A 26,693-nucleotide genomic window follows, 5' to 3' on the forward strand; every position below is an offset into this window, starting at 1 on the left:
CTACCAAGAAGAGACAGAGATTCCTTCTAAAGTCTTTGGTTTGGGGGAAGCTTTATCATATTCAACTTCAGTTATTTGCTGATTTCTCACTGAGTCTTTGATATTTATATCTTGGATTTTATATTTCATATTCAGGTCTTTTTGCAACAAAATTCTGGAAGTCTGGCAATTCATTGAATCAATCTCTCTCTCTCTCTCTCTCTCTCTCTCTCTCTCTCTCTTTCTCTTTCTCTCTCTCCCTCCCTCCTTTTCATCCAGGACTTTAATTAACTTTTTTGGCTTTAACCCTGGTTCTGTTACTCTTTAACATATAGTGGTCCAAAACCTGCAGTCTTTTAATGTAGCTGCTGCTAGGTTTTGTGTGATTCCAACTGTGGCCCTGCATTTGAATCATTTTGTTCTTGTTGTTTTTCCCTATTGCTTATTATATATATTCTCCTTGACCTGGGGATTTTCAAATTGACTATAATGTTCCTGCAAATTTTCTTTGTAGAATCTTCTTGAGATAGTGATCTGTGGACTTTTTTCTATTTCCACTTTCCCCTCTTGTCCCAACACTTTAGGACAATTTTCTTTAATTATTTCTTGTATTGTTATATTAATATTATTTTTGTGATCATAGCTTTCAAGTAGTCTTATAATTGTTCTCTTCTTAAAAATCATTTTTTTAAATGAGTTATGTTACATTCACTTCTATTTTTTAATTCTCTATATTTTGTCTTATAATTTCTTGATCTTTTATAGCTTCACTGGCTTTCCCTTGTTTAATTGTAATTGTTCTTTGGATGGCTCCATTAAAAAAATTTTTTTTTGTCAGTTTCTCTCATTTGATTTTTAAAATCTTTTTTGAGTTCTTTTATGAATTATTTTTGGCGGGGGACCATTTGAAGTTACTCTTTGTGGTAGAACAAGCTTTTTTTTTTTTTTTTTTTTTGCTTTAGTAACTTCTTCTGAAGATGAATCTCAGACTTCTCTATTTCCATGGTAACTTTCTATGTTTGGATTTTTTCTCTTTTGCCTGCTTACTTTTGTTTGTTTTTGTTTACAATCTTGTTATTGTAATCCCCCCTAGACCTGGATTGTGGGAGATGGTATCTCTGGCCTCAGGTCTTTTTTAACCTTCTCCCTTCAGTCTGGAACCAAATCCAAGAACTCCACCCTCTCTTAAATGTTCTCAGCCAGCAGCATCCCTGCCTCCCTGCTTTTGCACTCACTGGTGTGTGCTGGTTCCTTCTCACCCAATGCTATGTCTGGCCAATACAGATGGGCTTGGCATTCCTTATCAGCAAAGGTTCCTTAAATCTTCCATCACTCAGATGCCTGACTCCCCACACTGTTGAACTGAAAATTTTTGTTTGTCTGGGAACCCAGCTAGCCTCAGGGCTTGCTGCTTGTTGTTTCAGAGGAACTAGCTTGGAGGTATTTACACTTTACATGGGCTGTTTCCATTCTGATATCTTCCAAATCTTCTCCAGTTCCAAAAGTTCCATTATTCTACCCCAGATGTTGTTTATTTTTATTGCTCTATGTTCCCTCTGAGGCTCTATATTGTCTTGTTTGTGGAGTGATCTGAAGAACTTGGAATTTTTTGACTTCCCCACTCTTTATGTTTCTGGTCCTAGTTACATATTCAGTCAATTACTAAGTTCTGTCAGGTTTACTCCACAACATCCCTCACATCAATTCTTCTTTCTCCTCCCATCTGCCACCATAGTTTGCACCTTTACAGTTAGAGTAACTTCTTAATTCCTTGGCCTTCTAATCTTTCCCTCATCTTATTCCTCCATTACAGAGCTGCCAAAATCATCTTCATGGTGCACAGATAAAACTATGTTACTCCCCTTCTCAGAAAACTTACCTCTTTATCTGCCATTTGAAGCTTGTACAATTGGGCTCCAAGCTAAATTTCTGGCTTCATTTCACATCATTCTTATTTGTGCCTTCTGCCTTCCAACCAAACTAGATGATTGGCTGTTGCCTAGGCTTTGCCTACCTCCTTATTATTTGCACAGGCTTTCACACCTATCTCCACATGTCCAAATCTCCTCCTTCTAGGTACTGCTCAGTTACCGTCATTTATCATGAAACACTCCCAACCTTGAAAATGTTCTGTTCCTGCCCAAAATATTTCCGGAGAAGTTGCCTAGATCTATCCTTTGCACCCCATCACACTCTTCCAGCTGTGATTCTTATCTTTGTTGTATGTCATATTCTTTCTAATAGAAAGAGAGTCCCAGCTAAAGCTGGAGTAGCCAGCCGTGTTGCCCTCGCCTCAAAACACACACACACACACACACACACACACACACACCCCCATACCCCTCTTCAGCCCTAGGAAACCCACAACCCATAGGAAAGTCTGGAGGGCCCAGCTAGAACTGCCACAAACACAGTGATGAACTCTTAGAGGTTCCAATCAACTGGTCCCCAGTTTTTCCACATTTTCTGTAACTGAAACCTCCTAAGTATGATGTGTCTCTAAATTAGAATGTGAATTCCTCTGAGACCAGAAATTGTCTTCTTTTTATTGCTTCATCCTCATGGTAAGGGCTTAATTAATTAATGCATTTCCATTAGTTTAATAACTTGTAAGTTCTCTGTGGGCAGACATTGATTGTATTGTTTCTCAACTTCCTATCGCCTGCCCCTAGAATAGTGTTTTTCAAATAGTAGAAATCAAATGAATATTTATTGACTTAAAATTGAATGTAATATATCTAAATCTTGTCATCTATTTAAGGCATATTCCTTGCTAAGATGTGTCTCTGGACAGGTCAGATTTTGTTAGCTAAGAGCTTAGAACCCAACCCTAGAAAGTTCTGGGCTTCTTCCATCATAAGGTTATCCCACTCATCCTCTCCACTTATATATATAGACCAGTTTCCTGAGAGATCCAGGGCCTGCTTTCCCCCAGCATGCAGCACTCTAAATGCCAATTTTCTGACACTTGGATTTCAGTCAGAGATTCCATATACCTGTCTTGGGTTTCCAAGATGGTGTGTCATTTCTTCTGTTGAGAGTTGGCGGCTCCACAGTCTTAACCTTGATCTGCCCTGTTTTCAGACATTTTTTCTTTTTCTTACAACTACCAACCAAATGAGGGCATGTGTCAGTGTGTACCATTCTGCCTCCCTATTTTCCAACCTCACCCGCTTACGACTCCAACTTATGCCTATTATGTTGTACTTGTGTCATTTTGCCTTTGATTTTGTTTTAATAGTGATTTACTATGTAATCATCTGGGGATTTTTGTTTTGTTTTAAGAAAAGATTTTAACATCTTCATCCATGGGATGAATACTGATGTCTTCAGCTCTCCACATCATATGGATAAATATACAAAGACTTTATATGACATAAGCAAATTATTTTGTCTGATGCTGTCTTACCATCAGCCTCTGACTTCTATATGAAAGGCATGAAAGAAACCAATAACTCATGCTGTAATTATGACTTGTCCCTCAGCAAGAATACATGTGTAGGACCTTTATTTTGGTCACTGATTTCTGTTGGCTTTAAATTTTAAAGTCACAACTAGCATAGATCCACTTACTGTTTAAAGGAATAAGCAACTCTTGTACATAAGCCAGCTTTGGAATTAAAAAAAAAAAATCCGGATGAGAAATGGCTTAGTTTTCTCATAAAGTAATTCTAACCAGGGCTCAGATTAGAAGTTAGAAGCTGGTACTACTCTTAGGAATAAAGATGGTATGAAAGTCAAGACTTTAAGTCTCTTAAAGATGGCCATTGTATATGTAACATTTATCTTCTATATTACTCTGTCCTAGCAAACTATGTCTCTTACTAGTACAAGTATATTCTGAACAAACTTAGATCATTAAATACATATTACATCATTAAAAAAAAAATAGAGTTTCTGCCCTCAAAGAGCTTACGTTCTACCAGGAATATAAATATAACACGTTAATTTATAAATAAAGATGGAATGCATGCAAAACAAACACTAAGTGATTCAGGAGGAACGCTGAGATTAATAGCTAGGAGAATTAGGAAGCTGAGTCTTGCAAGCTACTGAGAGTTACAAGTTATAGGTGGTGAAAATAAAAAAGGAGAACATTCCAGGTAAAGACCAAGGAAGGGATGTCTTGTATGGAACTAACATGTACTCTCATTCAGTGTAAAGGGGATGAATGGGAGTAATGTCTAATATTCCAAAGGTAGTCTGGAGCCATGTTTTGAAAGACTTTAAATGATAAATAGAGAAGGATGTATGTTGTTCTAGGAGTAATAACAAGCCATCAGAACTTGTGAGAGAGTAATATGGTCAGACACATGCTTTATGAAAGTCAGTTTGGCAACTCTATAGAGGATGGATTGAAAATGAGAGAGATGCTGTTGGGTAAATTCTCCTTCTCACTGAGTTTTTGTAACACTTCCCTGACTACCAGACCAATCTTTCTCAAGCTCCTTGCAGAGCCATTATATGTTTCTTACTCCCTATGCATGAGTCTTTCATAATCTCTGTCCTTAGATCCTCTCCTCTTTTCTCTCTACATTCTGTCTTGATGGTGTTGTTCATTCTCATAGATTCAGCTATCATCTTTTTGCAGATGCCCTCCAAATTTATATGAGTTTTCTCTTGAACTATAGGCCTGCAATAGCCCATTGCATTGCCTGCTCCACATTTCCAGCAAAAATAGTGAGATGAGGATGTAACTTTGTATGTAACTCTCAAAAGTGTTTATGTTATGCTGTGAGGAGGATTCATCACAAACACAAATAAGAAAATTATACAGATTTATTGGTGAGGAAGGAAACACTTGTCAAATGGAGAGATCAAGACAGGCTTCTTGTCGTTGGTCACACTTATAAGCTGAGCCTTGAATCCAGAGCCAAAAGGGAGGAGTAATTCCAAAGTTGAATGGAATGCCTTGGGGAGGAAAGGGATTTCTTCTTCCTAAAATTCTTTAAATGAGGCTTGAACTTGCTAGGCTTATCATGGAAGAGGAGAAGACAAGCTGGACGGCAAAGTCATAGAAAAAGGAAAGTGAGTGTCCAGGAGGTTGGTAGATGATAGCACTATGACTGAGGAAAAAATGATTACTTGTGTGGTATAAACTGATGATGTCAAATCTCCAGCTCCTGGCATCCTCAGCTTTTGTTAAGTCCTTGCTTTCTACAAGAAACCTTTCCCTTTTTTTTTTTTTTTAAAGTAGCTCTTTCCTTCTGTCAGTTATCTCCAGTTTATCATGTGGATATCTTATGTGTACATATACACACATATATAGTTTTCAACGTGGTGATTTTTCCATTAGACTTTGTATCCCCAATGCTTAGGACATAGTAGGAACTTAATTTATGCTTGTTTACTGACTGACTTGTGGTCTTGAAGCAGCAGCAATATCCAGGAATCTGCCTGTAGGTCCTAAAAGAAAACCAATTTTTAGTTAATTCAAAGAGATGAATGGAGTTATAGTGATTCTGGTGGATAGGAGAGGGTGGGGAGTAAGTGATAATAATTCAGAGATATATAGACAGATAGGGAGTCCTGCTAAGGCAGAAATGTTTAATGAAGAATTTACAGCTCCCTTGACTGTGGTGGTATGAGGTCTTGATTAATTTAAGCCCACTTATACTTTCCCACAGATTTGACCCCTTTTAGGGGCAGAGATTATCATGATTTCCTGATTTCTCACTTGAGAAGTAGGTAGAGACCTCCCAGATTTAACTTATTTCCTCTAAACTTCTATTTAATTGAGTATAACATATATAAGTGCCTACTATGTGGATTTTTTTTTTTAACTGTGCCTTTGCTATTATTGATAGAGGAAACTCCCAATGAGTAAGTTCCATCTACTAATGTATTAATGCAGGTAGGGACTTGCTCTGCATTAATCTTTTAAAAACTTACCTGGGGCACTGAGATATTTGGTGATGGCTGTGTATTTTATATATAGTCCATATGTGTCAAAGGTAGGATTTAAAACTCATTTCACCTAGATTGTGAGGATGGCCTGTTGGCCTGCCTTCCACCATACATTGCTTCTTCTCCAAGCAGTAGGGTATAAATGAGGGGGGAAAAAGATACTATTGAGATCAGATATTCTTGATATTAGGTATGACACACTTATATACTGTCCCACCTAGTTCCTCCTCCTTTCTTTTCCTCCTTCCCCTAAAAAGGCAAAGTAAGATGAAGAATGTGAGGAGAAAAAGATGGGCAAGGGCCCATCTTTTGGGAAGGGCAAGGACACTATCGTCCTCTGCACCTCCTTTATGGCAATCACCACCATGTATTAGCTTTGGAGAGACATCACATTGCATTATAAAGAGCACTGGACTGGGAGGTGAAGGACTTAGATTCAAATTGCAGTTCTTTTACTTAAAATTTATGGGGCCTTAACTGAGTCCCTGACTGATCTGTAAAATGAAAGAGTTTGATTGGGCTGCATAACTTGGGAAGTCTTTCTTCTTTGTACCTCTGTATCTTCCTTTGTAAAATGGGGAGTACTAAAGGTATAATACTCTGTGTAACTTCACAAGGTTATTTCAAGGCAATGACTACAGAAATGTGAATCATTGTTATTACTGTTAGTCCAATCCCCTCACACACCACCCAGTAACCCAAAAAACTCTAGCCTCAAAATTCCTTTTCAACTATGGCCAAGAGTTTTCAGAAAACAGCAATCTTGGATGCTGATGACTTTAAAGGAAATAAAATAAAAACCCCTCTGTAACTGCATATGGTGCCAGAGGGATATACTTCAAGCCTCCTTGTGTCTTTGCCCCCTTGCACACTCCCTTTCCCCCTCTTTTTCTTTACCTTATGTGTTCTGTTTTTTTTTTTTTATATCCCTCCCCCACCTTTTTTCTTGTGACTTTGGCTGATGTCCAGTCAGTGAGGAAATAAATATGGGAAGGAAGAAGGCTGGGGAATGTTGACGACCCTGGTGTATTTCTTCCTTTTATCATGCCCCAAGATTCAGCAAAGTTGATATAAATTCACCATGCCTTCTTTAAAGAGCATAACAGCTCGGCATTCTTCCTTTAAGAGTCAGACTGTAAAGATGATTTTCTTTCTCTCCATTTGGTCTAAGCCTGTAAAAAGCATTAAGTGAAAAATCTGATCTATTTGTTAGGGCATTTACTGCATTACTAAGTTATATTTTCGATTCTTGGTGAAAGGTTTATTGAGAACATCAACCTTGGAGAGGTTTTGTCCGGGATTAAAGATATATTCCTCCCACCCCCTCCTTTCCTGTAGGAATAATAGTGCCCCCAAAGATGCCTTTCAGGAGCTATATTTAGTCCTGTTTACTTTCGAAGGACACACCGTTCTGTTTGCTGAGATGTAGAAGATAGCGTTCAGAAACCCTTCTTCTGATCCCGAGATTTGTGACCTTCTAGAGCGCTTCAAAGGAACAAAAGTGTCCTGATTGCCATGGAGTTAGAGCCTCCCATTAGCCAAGCTTAGCCTATGCACAGACACTTAAAAGCAATCCTCCTTGCCTACCTTGAAATATTCTGGTGAGACAGGTCGAGATGGGATCGCTTTTGCATCGCCCATGTGGCGTTATCTAAATAAGTGCAAATGACCCAGGCCAGCAAATATGATATGCAGAAAACACTGGGCAGGGATTTGGGACTGGGGGGAGGGGGAGTATAGTAATGAATAATAGGGTTTTGTGGGGTTATTTTGGGCAGGGGTGAATAAAAATGAGATTTTAACCATAAGTGAAACTGTCTGTCCTGAGAGGGTGAGAGTCAGTCACTATCTAGAAACAAACACCAATGTAACCACTTTGCATTCAGAGGAAGTAAGTCTCCTTACCTGTGCACTGTAAGGAGAATGAAGCCTAAATAGTTAATCATGGACAGTGAATTTGCTTTGCTTAAATTAATCATGGCCAGTGAATTTGTTTTGCTTAAATATACTTCTTTAAATATATTCTCCCTTTAAATTCACTCTTTCTTTAAATATACTCTCCCTTCTTAAGAGGAAGAGTTCTGGGATATGATGGGAGAAGGGATAATTAGCAAATGAAAATGAAAATGATATTTAACCATCTTTATATATCACATTTGTATAAATATTTTGTTAGTTAATAAGTATTTATTTTTGTGTATTATATAAATTTTATTATATCTATATTTAATGTATTGGTATATGAATATATCTTTATAAAAAGACAAAGATATACAATTTTAAAACATACATTTTAAAAATCTACTTTCTTTGACTTGTGAGTATTTGGAATCTATCAATAGCAAGGATGACACAGGATTTGTCACAGTCTCTGACATTTAGCCTCATCATAGGCATCCAGAGATGCAAAGAAAAGCATTTTTATATTTCAGCCCTTCAAGAGATGTATAATCTCATCGATGTGGGTACTCCCAGCTCTAATCTCTGTTCATCGGGGCTCTGTCAGCCTGTGAAATCTTAAGTTAATGAACTCTACTTTATCTTGCCTCTCTTCATTTTACAGTTTTTCCATCTTCTTACATTGACAGAAACATGGTCATTCTCAGAAGAAGACATTTACCACAGGTCATTCTTTAATGGATATTCTCATTCTCCCTGAAACACTGGGACAGAAGGGGGGGATAAGTAAACTAGCTTCTTATAGCCTCAGATCCAGCACTCAGTCTCCTGCCTCTTGGAATATTTGCCCTATTGCCTCTCTGCTTACAATGCATATCCTTTTTATCTCTGCCCTATAGAATTGTTCTTTTACCTTCAAAACTGCCTTGTAAATGAAGCCTTTCCAGATCTTATAGAGAGCTAGAAAAATCATAGTAACATTCATTTAGCATGTGACTCTCACTGCTCCATGGCAATCCTTCTATTGCTAAACAATTAACTGTTTATTATTCTCTCAACCATGATCAATACCTATCTTCTTTCTCTTCAAACTTCTATACCACCTTCTTCTCGATTTCTTCCCATCCCCATACTCTTCTATTTTACTGAGATAATAGAAGCCATCCCCAGTGACTCCACTTACTTAATCCCTACTCAGTACTTCAAAACCCTTCTGCATTCTCCAGTGTCTCCTCCATTGCTCCAGTCTCTGATGGCCCTTCCCCAAGCCAAATCCAGCCAATCCTGCTTTTGCATTTTATCAAGACCTTTCTGGTCTGCTCAAGGAGTTTCTCCTTGATCGTTCACTGTCTTTTTTCTCATTATAGATATTCTCTCTATCTGCTGGCACACATGCCCAGGTCTCCTCATCCTTAAAAAAAAAATCCGCCCTTGACATGACCATGCCTTTAAAGCTATTACTGTATATCTTTTTTTTTTTTCACAATCAAACTTCAACCTTCTCTCATCTTCTTAGTTGATTCTAGGAAATTTCAGGCCCAGTTCATTGTCCAAATTACTTCTTAGCCAACTTCTTAGTTAATTTTACAGAGTGCCCATCTAACTATATATGTCTTAATGTATTCACTAAGTCTGCCTGTCTTCATTGGAGTTCTGACCTCAGTCAGTAAACTGTATAATATGCTTGGGCTTCATATAAGTGGCATTTTGTCATCTCCAAATAGGAGCTTGTGAATAACTTTAACACACATTGAAGACACATATTTTTGTACTTGGGTATAAGGCTCTTTGGAAGTCCATCATGGCATTTTATTATCCATGTTCCCATTTTAGGTCCTCACCATCCCACCATGATCAGAGAAACTCTACCCTAATCTCAGATTAGCATAATCCATATATTCAAAACTGTTCCTCCTTATCAAAATAAGGGAAAGCCAGCAAAGGTGTAATTTCTGGCTTTAGTTGAATGCTTTAAGAACTCTTTTAGTACCAGTAGTTAGTAGAAGACCTTCACAATGCCCAGCTCATTCCCAATTAAAGGAGAGAAGTTTTTCAGGGGTGGAGCTCTAGCACAGTTTCATAATTTCAATTGCTGTTTAGTTGTTGTCCTTTGTGGGGGAAGATGACCAAAGTATCATCACTGAACATCAACGTATAGTGTGTCCAACCATGGCTGATCAGAGCAATATGAGCTCAGAAGGCTCTACAATCAGGTTGTACACAAATAGTCCATCCATCTGAACATTGGGAGTGGATTCATCTCTCATTAGTGCACAAGTAGTCCATCTATATGAACACTGTGGGTGGAGATGTCTCATAATTCTTTTGAGCTACTTCAATTCTGCTTTGTTCAAACAGCATAGCAACTTCTTTGATGTGGGCACACCATACTGGGTGGTTCTGTGTGTGTTCCCCATGTCTCACAATTGATTTCAAAGTTTTTCAGAAAGATGTTGAGAATATACTTGTAGTCCTCCTGATCTCTGTGTATGTGCTCTTCTTGGGTGAATTCTCTATAAAATAGTCTTCCAGGCAAATGTACTTTCCTCATTCAGACAAAGTGGCAAGCCCAATACTGGAGTTGGGTTGTCTGCACAGAGTTTAAGTGGTTGCTATTTCAGCTTGAGAAGAGACCTCACTATTTGGTATTGTATCACGCCGGGTGATCTTGAGAATCTTCCTAAAATAGATCAAATAGAAATCATTTAGTTTATTTGAATGATACTGAGAGACTGTCCAGGTTTCCAAGGCATACAACAATGATTAGTAGGAAAGCTAAGGCCTGTTTTCCCCCACATTTTCCTTTGAAACCTCCCAAATACTGAACTAGCTCTGACAATGTGCACATCCACCTCATCATCTGTGTCTACATCCCTAGAAAGCATATTGCCAAAGGAAATGAATTTATCGTCAGCATCCAAAACTTCTCCATTAGCTATAACTGATCGTTCCACTTATGAATAGTGGAGTGCCTCTGTTTTCTTAATGTTAATTGTTAAGAAAATTAGCACAAAGGACAGAGAATCAATGCATACTTTGTTGCATCTCTGCCTCAGAGACTGCATTGAGTACACAAATTATTTTAGGTCATTATTCATTAAAAAAGGAATTCTGTAATTATTTATCCTACCAACAGAGGAATCTGTGTTCTCAGCCAGAGAATAGCACTGAGTGATTGGATACTTGTATGACAGGAAAGAGAATGAAATGGACCTGAAGATCTGAGTTCAAATTAACCTCAGATACTTTCTAGCTAGCTATGTGACCCTGGATAAGTTAACTTCTTAACTTCTGGCTCCTTTTTATCAATAGTAAAAAGGGAATAATAATAGTATCTATCTCAAAGGATGGCTGTGAGGAGCAATATCAAGAAATGATATTTGTAAAGTGTTTAGCACAGTGCCTTACAAATAGTAGGCACTTACTAAATGCTTGTTACTTTTTCTTCCTCCTTATTAAACAAGTACCAAAGAAGTCCCCCAGCCTGACATTTCTGCTTTTATCTTGATTAGGGAACACCTGATGCCCCAGAACAGTGGTCTCTAAACTTTTTGTAATCATACATCTCTATCAGTTAACAACTGGAGGGAAACATTCCCAATTTGCATATTTATAATTTGTGTAATGTTTAGTTTTAAGTCAAATATGTGTAGCACTATTCTTGTTATTAAATTCATTTTTAACCTTGTACAATAAAATAGAAGTTTTAAAGGATGAGATAAATAATATTTGATAAAAGAATCAGTAGAGTTCTTCTTTAGTTTGTGAGTAAAGAAGTGACACAGTCTAGCCTGAGTTTTAAGAAATTTGCCTCTGGAGCTCATGGAAGATAAATTAGAAAGAGGAGAAACCTGAGGCAGAAACCATTAGGAGGCTATTGCAGGAGTCCTGGTGATAGGTAATGAGGGCCTAAACTTGGCCAGGGATCACATGAATAGAGAGAAAGGGTCAGATGAGAGAGGTTTCCTAGAAGTAGAAGTTACAAGTGTGGCAGCTGATTGGATAAATATGTGAGATGTCAGAAAAAGAAAGTCACTGATGATCCCCGAGTTCTGAACCTTGGTGGCCATCCAGGAAGTGTTCATCTCAATGGAAATAAAGAAATTTAGAAAAAGTGTGCATTTGGGAGGGAAGATAATACAATGAAGCCTCCTCAACAGATCAGAATGCATTTGTTACTGCTTATCTTGTGACCTACTCTGTCCCCTATAAAATGAAAAAAGCAGGAAAGGCAGTGAGCCATAATGCTGGGTGCAGAACTCACCTTTCAAGGGTCACCTGCTTCAGGCACGCTGATCTGGGGCCCTGGAGGAAGGGGGTCTTCCCACTGGAACTTAAGTAGCCGTTGTATAAATGCCCAGATAGTTGCTGAGTTATTAGTAATCTGGTGACCAACTCAAAAGGGGATACTTAGAAGCTTGTAAGAGCAGAGGAAAATGATAGAATGGAATATATTAAGGGATAAAGGAAGTGGTGGATGAGGTGAACACAAGGTTCCCTCCCCCGCCCCCCAGCCTAGCCCAGCCCAAGTAGCAGAATAAGTGGAGTGTGATCCACCCTCTGAGTGGTCGACTACACACCTTTGAGATCCAGTCAGTAGGGGCCAGAACCCCTCCCCCTCAGACATCCTGGCACCTCAAGGGCTTGGACCCTCCCAGTCCGAATGGACTAGTTACTGCTCTACAGTAAATAAGGGTTTGGGAGGTGGTATGTTTAGAGGGAAAGATAATCTGTTCCAATTTTGGATAAATAGATTTTAAGATGTCTACTAAACATCCAGTTAGAGCTGCCTGGAAGGCAACTGGAGATGTGAGATTGGGGCAAGATAGGTAGAATTCAGCATCTTCAATATAGAGATGATAATTAGATTCATGGTCCCTGATGAGATCACCCAGTGAAGGAGAAAGGAAGAGAGAAAAGGAGAGAGCCCTGACAGTTAGACAGCATATTGAAGAGGAAGACTTCTTAATCTTTTTCCACTCATGACCCCTTTTCACCTAAGAAACTTTTACATAACCTTGGTTATATAGATATGTTAAATAGGTTTTCAAATCAAACAGTAATTGATAATAAAATCATAATTTTTCAACCCCCACATTGAACTATGCGACCCCATGGGAGTCACAATCCACAGTTTAAGAAGCTGGGTTCTAGGAGGATCTATCAAAGGAGACAGAGGAAGAACAATCAGATAGGTAGGAGAAGAACCAAGAGAGTGATGTGCTGAAAACTTAGAAGGACAAGAAGGTAATCAAGAAGAAGCAAGGACAAGAGGGTAATTAAGAGTGTCAGGCTCTGTAAAGAAGTCAAGGAGAATGAGAAGAGAGAAAAGGCTGTTGGATGTGGCAACCAAGAGAGCAAGATTTTGGTGGAATAATAGAAGGTCAGAAGCCAGATTGTAAGGAGCTAAGAAAAAAGTAAGAAGACAGAGTTAGAGGTCTTTAAATGCTAGGAGAATGAATGGTACTGAGCTGTTAGAATCCAAATATAGTATTCCTTCTATTATTTGTAAGAGAGCATATGATTATAGCAGTGCTGACAAATATCTTGCATTTTATGTCTATTTGTTACTGTCGTTTCTCATATGTATGTTCTTGACTCTCATACCTTCTACCTGTTTTTTTTTTTCCTTCACTGCTTTTCACTTCATTGTGAGACCATTCCATGATCTTCCCTTATGTTAATGGTAAATTAACTTGTACTCTAAACTGGTATGTGTGGGCTCTTAGCTTCTGCACTGTGGTTTTGTTTCAGCTAAAATATTTATAAGAAATTGTGGTAATTACTGAGATGCAATGTGATTTTGAAAAAATTGTGCTGAATTTTAATTTAGGAGATACCTGGTTCAAATCTCACCGTTAGTGATTACTAAATATATAGCTCTGAGCAAGTTATTAAATTAAGTGGCACAATGGATAGAGCCCAGACCTAGAGTCAGAAAAACAAATCAAATTCAGCCTGAGACTTTTTAACTTACTAGTTGTGTGACCCTGAGCAAATTATTTAACCTGCAGCTGCCTCATTTTTCTTTCTGTAAAAATGGTCATGATAAAAGAATTTGACCTCCTGTGGTTATGAGGATAACATGAGGAAATGTTTTAAAAGCACTTTGTAAATGTTAAAAAGTTGTATGAATACAAATTATTCATGGTAGAGTAAATCATCCCAAACTTCATTTTCTTCATCTATAAAATGAAAATAATGATACCTACTGTACATATTTATTTCCCCGGCTTTATTGTGAACAATTCAGGGAGCTAATGTATACAATATGCTTTAAAAAGTATTTTAAGATGTATACAGAATTAATGAATTCCAGCTGTTGTTATGCTATTGTCATGTCTTTACCTTTGTCCGATCTCCATTTTGCGAGAGTCAATAGTTTGTTAAAATGATATTTCTTGTTATATTTGGGTGGACGGGAAAAACGGTTCCCTTTATTGTCACTTCAGAGACTTGGTTAGTACCTTTTAGACCTTGCAGTATGTTGTCATAACCTTTGAGAACTCAAAGTCATCTCTATTCTATAATGAAATACTGAATTAAGACTTTTGTGGATATTTTTAACATTTGGGGGAAAAATATAAAAAATATAAACCAAAGTTGATTGCAGAAATTTGTTGAGAAGAGAATACACATTCTGAAATTTTTGTTTGTTTGTTTGTTTGTTTTGGAATGCATGCCATGAAATGCATGCCAGTAAAACTCTTTAATCTGGAGAGGTGCTTTAGTGCCAGAACTGTTAATCCCATTTAGCAAGTGAAGAAACTGAAATTTAAGAGATTAAGTAATTTGCCCAAGATCTTATATCTAGTAAATGACAAGGACTCTAGCAGATTTTATTTTATTTAAGGCTGTTTTTTTCCCTCCTAAATAACCTGTTAGCATAGAATCCACTATGGATTTCTATTTTACAAAATTTCTTGATATAACTGGCATAAAATAATAAAATATTAATATTTGGGATATAAAGAAAAAATGGGAAGTGCAAAGCTTAAAGATTTCATGGAGAAAGTGACTCTTAAGATGAATGTCAACAGGGACATGATCTCAAAGATAGAGGTAAGGAGGTAATAAGGTAATATATTCCAGTTATTAGAACTGGTCTCTTAATCAGCAAACATTTTTTAAGTGTCTGCAGTGTATTGGTCATGTAGTCTGGCCAGGGAGAAGGAACAGAAATGAGAGATGGAGCTGACTCCGAGCAAGAGTAAGGCCATTTTAAGTAGACCAAAAGAACAACAAAGAGAAGAGATGTGTAATAATAATGGAAAAGGTTAGTTGAGGCCTGGTTGTAAAGAGATTTAAATGCTAAAAAAAAAAAGAAGTTCATATTTGATTCTAGAGAAAAAGAAGAAGAATTCCATGGTCATATCTATATTTGACAAAAAGCACTGTGAGGGAAGAATTGGGGTAGGGAACAATGAATCTGAGATGAATAAAAAACTTATTGCAAAAGTTTGGTAAGAGATGATAGAGACCTTGACTTGGATGGTGGACCCTATTCCATAGACCCCACTTGTCTAGATGGGAAAACTGAGGCCCAGAGACACAGAGTTATTTACCCAAGCTCCCATGGATACTATGTCCAGGCCATTATTTTGAATCTGACTTCTGACCCTAAACTTATCAAAGTATTAGTCTCTATATTATGAATAGCTTTCTAACTAAACAACAGAAGAAAAAAAAAGATAGTCACAAATAGCCTCTTCCTAGAGATTTTCAAGTAAAAACTAGTGATTTCTGGATCCAGGTATAAGCTGAAATAAATAGCATCTAAGGTCCTTTTTCACTCTGAAATTTTTTGCATCTGTCAAGCCGGATGTTATCTGCTTTTTATGTTTTGTTTTGTTTCATCTCTGCAATCAATTCCAAAGTAAAACTTAATATTTTCATTTCTTTTGGCCAGTTTTTTGTCAGCCAGCACTAGAGTGGTTTCAGCAAAATTAAAAATAAATGTTCTTTTGCACTGCTTCAGAGTACAGTTAGAGTATTTCCCCTGGGCCTGTGGGATGACCAAAAGCCCTGCTTCTTTCCACTAGACCAGGGCAGAAGGAGGGAGCAAGGATAGGAAGAAGTTTGAATGAGAGAGAAGAAGTTGAAATCGTGGACCTGTTGGGATTAGTGGGAATTTTCTGAGCATTGTCCAATTGATGCATCATCTATAGGCAGTGTCTTTTCCCACACTGAACCTGTCATTCAGAGCACTTGCTGGGGACTAGGGAGACTTTGAGACAATTCAAACAATAGCCCCTACACAAAGGCAGCTTGGAAGGAAGAGATGATACACATAGAAAAACAATAACTCACCAACAATGGGAGAGAGCAAAGAACAGCTTTATTAAAATCATACTTTTTGAAAAAGATCATGGTATAGTTGGATGAGCCCTAAAAGCCTGAGGACCTAAGTTCAAATCTGCTAAGCTGGAATTTTGAAAAAGTTACTCATCTGTCAGGGCCTCATCTGTAAGATCAGGTAATTCTAGATCATCTCTTTTAGAACAGTTTCTTTTAAACTTTTTTTTTTTCACATAATAGTACTTTTCTCATTCATGTCATGGTCCACTGCAGCTTTTATTTTTGGGTAGTTTGATTTCAAGCAGGGGTATTCTTGAATTGGTTGAGTTGATTTTTAAATTTTCAGTGTGAACATTTATACTTTGAAAATCCACAAACGCTACATATCAGAGCTTGATTTATTGTTTTGTTAATTTTATAGATTTAAGAAAGAAACAAAGGAAATGGTAATAAAGCAAATTTAGCTTAAAACTATGTTATGCCTATATTTCCTTCCCAGAGAGCCATTTGTTAAACATTTACAAGACGTCTGATTTTAAGTGTTCTCATGTGAAGAATGTTCTATAGTATTATTTTGTACTAAGTTGTTAATTTTGAAAGGTTTATTATAATAATATTAATGAATGAGAAGTATTCTTATTATCTAATTTTCTTTTAAAAAGTATAGCTTGAATGTAGAAGGATTATACCCAAAACAAACTTTATTTTGAAGATTTTCATTTTCCTTTTTTTGGCATATACATATATAAACATGTGTAGGTGTATATGTGTGTGTGTGTGTGTGTGTGTGTGTGTGTGTGTATACACACACTATATACAGAGCTTTTCTTAATTTTAAGTAACGATGTCTAATTATTAATGTAAATTGAGTTCTTTTCATTTCACTTTATGTGCCAAGTACCAGGGTTCAGAAGTTCATTGAACATACTTAAATCTTCTCTTGTTTTGGTTTTTGTTGTTGAATTCCCGCCCCCCCCCCCCAAAAAAAAAGCCGACAACAAACTCCAGTGATCCCAACCATGTTCTGCTTGACCAAATACTGACCTGCCTTTGCCATATGAAGAAACTTAAGCCAAATTCTTTTACTCCAAATCATTTTCCAGCTAGTTCACTCCATAAGAGTCAGCAAACTTTGAAGTGTAGTGGGTGAAAAAAAAAATTGCCTTTGATGTGTACACAAAGAAGAGTATTTCATTTGGGAAAGGAGATACACTTGTTCATTTTGCTAAATGGGTTTGATATTCCGAAATCATTCTAGGACTGTTCATAAAATTATTCTTGTTTAATCCAGCAATTGTACCACTGATAATCTCTTGGTCTTGAATTGTTTTATATGCCTTTTGATGAAATTATGAGTCTTCCCTCTCTTGCTCTAAATCTGTTACTCATTGACTGATCAACATCAGGACAAGATTATCCTAGCCTGATGGCTTAGTGGATAGAGCACCATGCCTGGAGTCAGGGAGACCTTGTTTTAAATTTGACCTCACACTTTACTAGCTCTATGACCCTGGGCAAGATACTTCTTTTTGCCTTAATCCATGGAAACAGAGATGACAAAACACGCTAGCATCTTTGTTCAGAAATTCTCATTGACAGTATGGTCCATTGAGTTAGAAAGAATTGGACATGACTAAACAATTGAATGATACAGTTGTCCTAGTAGCTGGACAGGAACAAATTATTATCTCTTAGAAACAAAGTTATCATGTATGGAATTCAAGCCCCTAATTAATTTTAATTTTTTAAATTTTAATACACATTTCTTTGTGAATCATGTTGGGAGAGAAAAACAGAACAAAAGGGAAACATGGGAAAGGGGGGGGAAAAGTGAATATGAATGTGTTGATTCACATTCAATTTCCATGGTTCTTTTTCTGGATGAAGATGATGTTTTCTGTGCAGAATCTTTTGGGATTGCTTTGGATCACTGAGTTTCTGAGATCCTAATTAATTTTAACATGGAATGAATTATGGAGAGAATTATGGAATCAGCAAAACCTAAATTCAGATTTTGTCCCAGACACTTACTATTGTATGACCCTAGAAAAATCACATAACCTCTGACTGCCTCACTTTCCTCACTATAAAATGGGGATTAACTCATAAGATTGTTGTAAGAATGAAATGAGATAATGTTAGTAAAGTGCTTAGCACATGAAGGATACTTAATAAATTCATGTTCCTTTCTCTCTACTTAAAATACCTTTGTCTTTTCTATTCAAGACACACTGAACATAAAACTATCAGAGAGAAATTGGTGAGTGTTAGGAGACTTACTGGCATCCTTCAGTCAAAGCTTAATAGGAAGTACGTATTTAGAGTAATTTATACCTATACAATAACAGTTAAGGTATACTTTCAGAATTGTAAAATTGATCACAAATGAACAGAATATCTTAACAAAATACAAATTTGTCAGAGAGTTATAGAAATATTAATATTTCCTCATCAATAAAGAAGAAGGTTTATGGATAATCTAAGAATACATGAAAAATAAGTTGAAAACCCAAAGAAACATTTCTGTAACCAACTGATGTCACTTAGCAGACCAGTAGGAAAAGTTCAACAGCCAAATGTATGCTAAACTTATCAAGTATAACCTATTCTGAGATGTATGAGAAATAGGTCTTGTTACACTGTCTCTCCATCAAACTCTGGTAGACTCACCAAGTTCTTTCTGCCATTGCCTCCTTGAATCATTCCCTATGTGGGGCTCTTCTGTTGAAAACAACAAATAAACAAGATAAAGCATTAAGAAGGAAAATCTAGGTGTCAACTGAATTGTTCTGAATAATTGAATTGAGGTGAAATGAAAATCTGGAAAAGCAAAGATGAGCAATCTTAGAACACTCTCTAACATATACAGAAATTTCAAGAATCACATTCTACAGCTTCATATAGTGTAAGGAATCCCCTTGTGTTAATGTTCTACTCAGGCAAATTATCTTGTCTTCAATCAGGGGAAATTTGGATTTCTAGGAAAAATTGAGTAGCCAGAGATTTGTTTTTGTGAAAAGGTATGCACATGTGTATTAGAATATTTGGTTTCTAAGGTTGGGTCCTTTTACTTAAAAACAAAATAGTTCATGTTTCCCGTCACTTAACGAGTAGTTGTTAGAGTGGTTTACCTATGGACCTTGGGATTTCTATCCCAAATGTGTGTGTGTGTGTGTATATATATATATATATATATATATATATATATATAATTTCTCCAGTTAAAGGTCTATTTTGATCTGTAGAAATATCTTTAGGAAAAAAAGACAGTTCTGGTGATTCTGGTTTTCAGCAGGTTCTCTTTTAAAATGAAAATATAGGGAAGCTTTGGGGAAAAAAAAGAAAGGAGTGATCCTCTTATAAAATTCAGCTGCTTTCTTGTTGCTTTGTCTTACCCCTTACTGTTTGCATTTCAGGCTCAGCTATGTGAACCATGCAGAGGATCTGGCCTCCAAACTACTCCAGTGTTTCCCAAAGAACAGATTGTCTGCCCCAGCAGCCCTGAACCATGAGTATTTCAGTGATCTGCCCCCCCGGCTATGGGAGCTAACCGATAGTGAGTATGACCCAGACTCCCAAGTCCTATGAAAGCAATAAAATCAGCGTGCATGTTCACACACACGTACACGCATACACACGCCACTCTCACACATGCGGGTCTGGACATGCACATAGATATGCGGGTGTTTACTGGAATCCTGCCATTCAAAGTGCAGAGTTTGCTTGACACAGGAAGAAAATGGATTCCTTTTTCGCTATCTCCACTCTGCAGTGTGTAGCGCGATATCTTTGTATTTGATTATGTGTGCATCCAAAAGAATTATCTGAGTAGTCATTCAAAAAGCAAAAGAAAAATGCAATTTACATATTTAGTGCTTTCCACATATAGTACTTTGTAACTGGCTACAGTACATAGAATTTTTTTTTTTTAAGATTCATTTCTATTTGATTCTCAGATATTATCTTTGTTAGAACAATAACCTTAAAACAGCCAGCTGAGGAGCACAGAACTGACAACTGTTTAATTTACTGAGCAAAAAATGTAAGAATGATGACTCATAATTCACTTTAACCAGGAATGCTTTTGGTTCTCTGAGAGGCAGCCCTTCTCTAGCTTGCCTGTTAAAACAAAACATTCTCCTGGTGGCTTTGCATTTTGCTTTTACCCCCCTCCCTTAAAAAAAAGTTATTTACACAGCCTTTTCCAATTACATTTTAAATATTTGGGAAGGATTTATGGCAGAGAGGTCCTTATCTCTTTTCCAAAGTGTAAAGCCTCTGTCTTGTGAAATCTTTTAAAATTGGATTGCAGTAAGAATATTTCTGATCTGTAGAGATATGTTCCACCCAAATGACAAATTCTGACTATTCTTGTAGGTTTTAACATTTAAAAATTGTGATTATTTTCTGACACTATCTTGGTATGTACATATTTAATAACATATTGAGTGTTTTTATTTTCCTATATATGAGACATTTTATTAACTTGGAGGTAGAGTTTGCTTCCTTTACTCTCCTAGATTATTGGAATTGAGAATTCTCAGATGAGGGAACTCCATATGCATTAGCATAGGTTGACACTTTCTCTATAATTTATGGTTCAAGAAAGCTGCCTATAGAACAGGAAAATTATATGATTTGCCATGGGTCATAAAGCTAACAAGTGTCAGGGGTAAAATTTGAATCCAGACCTTCCTGAGCAGTGGACTATAAGTTACTCCTTCTCCTACTTTATTTCTTTCCTCCCCCAAATCATAAAACTGACCATCACAACAGCTCTACCCTAATTTTTTTCTTAAAATAAAGATGAAATCCCTGTGGCTAGATAATGAAATGATGATGAATCTCTCTCTGCTGGAAAAAAAAAAATGATACAAAGAGCTTCATTAGTTTATGGCTCATCAGACATCAAACATACGGTTTGTTTTTCATTTAGTGTAACAGATAACTCCAAACCGCTTGGCGTTGGTGACATCTCAATCCCATCTGACTCGACGATTGAGTTTAAGCCAGGATTTTGATAGTCTCCGAGTTCTGAATTCTGTAGTAGTGCTTCCCTGTTAATATGGACTTATTAGCCACTTGCCACTTAGTTTATCAGCCAGTGGTTAAATCCAGTTCTATCAGTGGAGTAAATGCCTGCACATTATCACTCGGCAGCAGGCTGCCAGCAGAGACAGCCTTGTCCCCATCATTAACGAGCACAATGTATGCAGAACACCAGAGGGGAATTAAAGCCACAAAAAATACCTCAGGGTGGCATTTTTAATATGAGAATTTAATTTGTAATTTCACAGATTAAGAATTTTGGCTGCATTAATCCTTTTATCAGCTCACAGCAGGTTATTTGCAGAAGCATAACCATAAGGCGATATTCATTGGCAGAAACACGTCTTTGCATAGCGTTAAACATCAGGAGCGGTGGAACCTTTTGAAGGGGGGAGAATAAAGATGAAAAATCATTATATTTTTAAAGCAAGATTCTGCTAAAGGCCTCCAGTAACAATTTCGAGTTACAGAAATGCTATTTCTGTGTCTAGTAGATAATCATTATGGAGCATAAATCCAGTGGCAAAAAAAAAAAAAAAAAAAAAAAAAAAAAAAGCACAATTCCAGTACCAAATACTACTATCGCTTCCATTTGGAACAACCTGGCCCTACTTGTAAACATGTCTATAAAACAAAGGATTCCCAGACTTTGGAGTCTTGGAGAAGTACTCCCTTTATGGGAAATATGACTAGTTTGGGCACTCTGTTGTCTAGGTCCAGGTTTTCCCCCGTGAGGTTTTTCTCATAAACTTCCCCAGTGACAGTTTGAGCATATGTAGAGCCATGTAAATGAAAATGGACAGTTGAGTGGGCAGTAGTAATAAGACCGGTTTCCTCTCCTAAGAAATTTTTTTTAAGGGAAGCTTTCATGGTAAGGAACCCTGGAGAATCAAGAAAGCAGTTGGCCTAAGGACTAAAGTCTTGCTTTGGATGCATACACCAGAGTAGACCTAATGTTTTCAAAGATGACTTCTAACACTTTGAAAAAATAACTCTGAGGTGAAAAGACTTCTGTAAAGTGGAAAGAAATGTTATTTAGGAAGGAAGGAAGGAGGGAAAGGAAGGAAGGAAGGAAGGAAGGAAGGAAGGAAGGAAGGAAGGAAGGAAGGAAGGAAGGAAGGAAGGAAGGAAGGAAGGAAGGAAGGAAGGAGAAAAGAAAGAATGAAGAAAGGGAGGGAGAAAAGGAAGGAAAAGAAAAAAGTTAGAAAAAAAGGAAGGAAGAGAGGGAGGGTGAAAAGGAAGGAAAGAAGGAAAATGTTAGAAAAAAGGAAGGAAGAAAGAAAAAGAGAAAGAAAAAACACGAGGTAACTTATGGAAGAACATGGTTCTAGTCATAATTCCTTTTTCTCCTTCACAACCCAAATTCTGTACTATAAGAATATAATGCTTTGAGATGTCATTGGTTAAGGCTCCGTTAGTCACTTTGACATTGGTTTGCAAAAAAGAAATACCTGTTGCTCAATATTCTTCTCTACCAAAGAACACATGAAAATTTTTAACATTGTTCCTTATTGTTCTACTTCTTTAAACTCTCTCAGACCCATTTGCATAGGACCCATAAGTGTAAATAATTTATAACCCACCTTCAAATGAAGCAAGGCAAGAAACGTTTCAGCCTGCGTAAGAATAATAAATGGTGAAGACTGCGTGTGCCCTAGCAGAAGTTGGTTAATCCTTGTGGCTCTTGTTCCATATACCTTGTCATTCGCCCTCCATCCTAAAACCCCAACAGCCTTGCTCCACTTCTTCACAGAGATTTAATTGCTGAGAAGTAAAGGGAGGGCTGGGCATAGAAGGAATTCATTACTTTCACCAAATACACTAAGGGCATTCTCTAGTGTATACTATCAAGTTTCATAAATAATTAAAGCTGAACTACCCTTGTCAAAATAAATGAACAAAGTACACTTTACAGTGCAGAGGCCCTGATTTTATACATTCATTTGCTAATTCACAAAATGTGCATCTGTGAAAGATGAGTCCCATGTTTGGAATAGCTAGCAGGACTTCCACACTTGGAAGCATCCTGATATGGACATTTCTTTTTAAAAAATTGACCCATTGTTTAAAAAAAAAGGAAAGGAAAGGAAAGGAAAAAAAGCATTTATATAAAAGAAAATTGAGAACCACCTGTTGCCAAAATTCTTCACAAGAAGGAAGGAAGGAAGGAAGGAAGGAAGGAAGGAAGGAAGGAAGGAAGGAAGGAAGGAAGGAAGGAAGGAAGGAAGGAAGGAAAGAAGGAAGGAAGGAAGGAAGGAAGGAAGGAAGGAAAGAAGGAAAAGGTGTTGGGAGAGAGAGAGGATTAAAACTAAATCTTAGATTGTATGTCTTCTAGTCCAATAGTCTGGGGAGGGGGGTTGACTAATTTTTTTAACTTTTTTAAACTTTTTTTTTTTTTGTCTCTGATCTCTTATCTAAATAGTTCCACAGCAGATGTTACATAAAGAAAGGAATGAAGTGAAGTCAGTTAGCTAGTCATTAGAGTTTCTGAGCACCAATAATGTTCCTATTCTTAAGTCATGTATCATGAGGAATGTTTTGGACGGAGCCATGATCTCATCATCTATGTGCAAATCTCCTGTGTGGATATATATCCTATGACACACACACGATTTCATTCTGTGTAATTCTTCCCACAAGATTTCCTGGAAGATCTTAGACAGTGGGCTTTAGCCCTTCCCTGAGTTTTGAAAAGTTTCTTTAGATCCCATGTAAGGCTCTGTCTTTGTTATCAGAGGGGGCGTGGTCCTGGACTCAGGAAAACCTGGGTGGGAATCCCACCTCTGACACTGACTGTATAACTTCAGGTAGGACATTTCATCTCTCCAGGCTTTAGTGTTCTCATCTGTAGAATGGAGAAGATCCCTACCTCCCAAGGGTTGTGAGACTCAAATGGGATGCCATTTTAAAAGTGCCTAACAAATTTAAAATGCTCCAATAATGTCAGTTATTTTAATTATTCCTACTTCCTCACCAACCCCCTACTACTTGATCCTCCCCATACCCCTAGGTTTAGGGGTTTAGGAAACGAAAGGATCAGATTGTAACATCACATCTGGAAAGAGACTTTGAAGACATTACAAGTTTGTATTATATCCAGAAGGCAATGGAGGATCATAATTAATGGATATTGATTGTATAGAACTTTGTGGAGCATCAGAGGCTTGGAAATTCTCAAAAGGGAGGTTTTGCTGCTCCAGATGACATAACTGTTGCCTAGACAAGACAGAAAGCTACAGAAAGAGTTGAATAATGTTAAGTGGAGTCATTTTTCACTGTTCCTGCCAGATTGGACAACTCTCTGCTCCCTAAACTCACCCAGCCTTTTCCCTCCAGCACTTCTCGCATCCTATGCCCTGAATGTTGTTCTTCCCTTCCCTCTGCCTGGTGAATTCTCAGCTATCTTTTAAAGCCCAGCTCAAACACCTCCTCTTCCATGAGTCTGCTCACTGTCCCCGACCATCACTTTACAGAGTGAGTCTTGGACACATCACAAAATTCAAAATCGGCTACATCTGTCCCAGTCACTTGTGCCATTATTGCTACCATGCTTGGGCCAAACCCCCTGCTACTGTCTTAGCTACACATGATGATTTCCCGGTGCTTAATACAGCTCTCCTTACACAGAAGGTGCTGAAGAAGCGTTTACTTATTGAAATGAATTACCTCCATATTATATTGAGACAGCACTTTTGCAACAGTTGGCCATCCTGGCGAGGGAGACATTAAGCATTTGATGATCAACAAATATTTGTTAAGGATATACTACGTTTTGGGGCATCGAGATGGGCTGTGGGAATGCCATGATGAGTAATGCCCTCAACAAGCTTATCCTCTATATAAACTACTCAGTTATGAAACAAAATGTGCTCAGGAGAAGACAAGGAAACTGGAAAAGAGGAGAATTCATTTCCTTCTAGAGCCAGGAAGCATCAGAGAGCATTTTGTAAAAGAAGTAGAAGCAGAGCTGGGCTTTGACACGTCAGAGACTATTCTATATTTTAGGACAAGGTTTGAGAGTCCAACATATGTAGAAACCATGACAGCTTCCCTTTCTTTGCATCTTTGTGTTCATAAACTTTGAGTTACTTTGAAACTCAACCATTAGCTTATTAGATCTCAGGCTTGTGCGACTCTTAATGTCCCCATTTGGGGTTTTCTTGATAAATCTTTCAGTTTGTCATTCCCTTCTCCAGCTTATCTTATAAACAATGAATTAAAGCCAACAGAGCTAAATGATTCGAAATCAGGGAGATGAGTCTTCTTGACTCTAGACCCAGCATTCTGTCATTGTACTTCTTCAGCATCTAATGGTTGAGTTTTTTCCTCAGGTAAATAAGAGCACATAACTTACCAAAAGCTCATGCTCAGGACTTCTGGGGAGCTAAGATCCCATCCTCATTTCCCAGCTTATTATTTTCTTTTCAAAAGGGAAAGTTTACTATAGCATTTTAGTCATTTAATCAACAAGCCTTTTTAAAGTGATTACAATGTGCTGAAGCAATGTGATAAAGTACTGAGTGTCCTAAGACAAGAAGGAATATCCTTGCCTCAAGGAGCTAACATTTTAGCAGGGGACACAAGGGGTGTGTGTGTGTGTGTGTGTGTGTGTGTGTGTGTGTAATAGGTCCAGAAAATGAATACAAGATAATTCTGCGAGTGAGGACACTAGGAGCTGGGGAATAATAATAATAATAGCATTTTTAAGTTTTGGATGCACTTTACAAATATTATCACGTTTTAGCCTTGTAACCCTAGAACATTATTATTATATTATTATACACATTATATTATATGTTACATATTTTATATATTGTTATACCCATTTTTTTGCCGAAGAGAAAACTGAGACAGAGTGAGGTTAAGAGCCTTGCCTAGAGTAAGTGTTTATGGCAGTATTTGAACTTAGATCTTCCTAATTCCCAAGTCCATTATTCATTCCACGGTACCATTTAGCTGCTAGAAAAAAATCCTAGAAATGCTACATATGAGAGATGGTCCTGGAGCTGTAAGAGATGAAATTTAGGAAGAAGAACATTTCTAAGCTGTATCTGTGATTTAATCAATGCTGGTGCCACTTAACCCCGTTTGCCTCAGTTTCCCCAGCTGTAAAATGAGCTGGAGAAGGAAGTGGAAATCTCTCCAGTATCTTTGCTAGGGAAACCCCATCTGCACAATTCAAACAATTAAACAACAACAAAGTGCCTTTATCTCATTTTCCTGTGTAATTTTTCATTGTTGATTTATAATAATGAAAGCAGAAGGAAATATGCTAATAAGTCATATCTAAAATTTTTATTTATCCACAGTGTCTTCTGTTTTTACTGTCCCAAATGTAAGATTACAACCAGAAGTTGGAGAAAGTATGCGGGCCTTTGGAAAAAACAATAGTTATGGCAAAAGTCTGTCAAATAGCAAGCACTGAAGAACACATGGTTGCCGAAAGGGGATGCAGGTAAGATGGCACAAATTTCTTTAAAGCAGCATTTTCAGAAAAGTTTAAGCAACAAGCTTCCCCTCTCCCCTCCTGTGAATAGAATATTTCAGATTCTTTTCTGTAG

At 37.4% G+C, this 26,693-nt stretch overlaps 1 protein-coding gene across 9 annotated transcripts in view; it reads left to right on the forward strand.

Annotated features, from left to right (window-relative positions):
* The window catches only part of CDK14 (cyclin dependent kinase 14), a 673,115-nt gene that overhangs the window by 544,801 nt on the left and 101,621 nt on the right, over positions 1–26,693 (forward strand). For all 9 annotated transcript variants that reach the window (XR_004229802.1, XM_031939988.1, XM_031939989.1 and 6 more), the window contains 2 exons: positions 19,500–19,639; positions 26,442–26,587. Coding sequence is in view for 8 of the 9 variants with exons in the window: in XM_031939988.1 (XP_031795848.1) it covers positions 19,500–19,639; positions 26,442–26,557 (256 nt within the window). In the remaining variant the exon portion in view is untranslated. The remainder of the gene's footprint in view (positions 1–19,499; positions 19,640–26,441; positions 26,588–26,693) is intronic.

This window comes from Sarcophilus harrisii, chromosome 5 (genome assembly GCF_902635505.1).
Source record: "Sarcophilus harrisii chromosome 5, mSarHar1.11, whole genome shotgun sequence".
Taxonomy (NCBI): domain Eukaryota; kingdom Metazoa; phylum Chordata; class Mammalia; order Dasyuromorphia; family Dasyuridae; genus Sarcophilus; species Sarcophilus harrisii.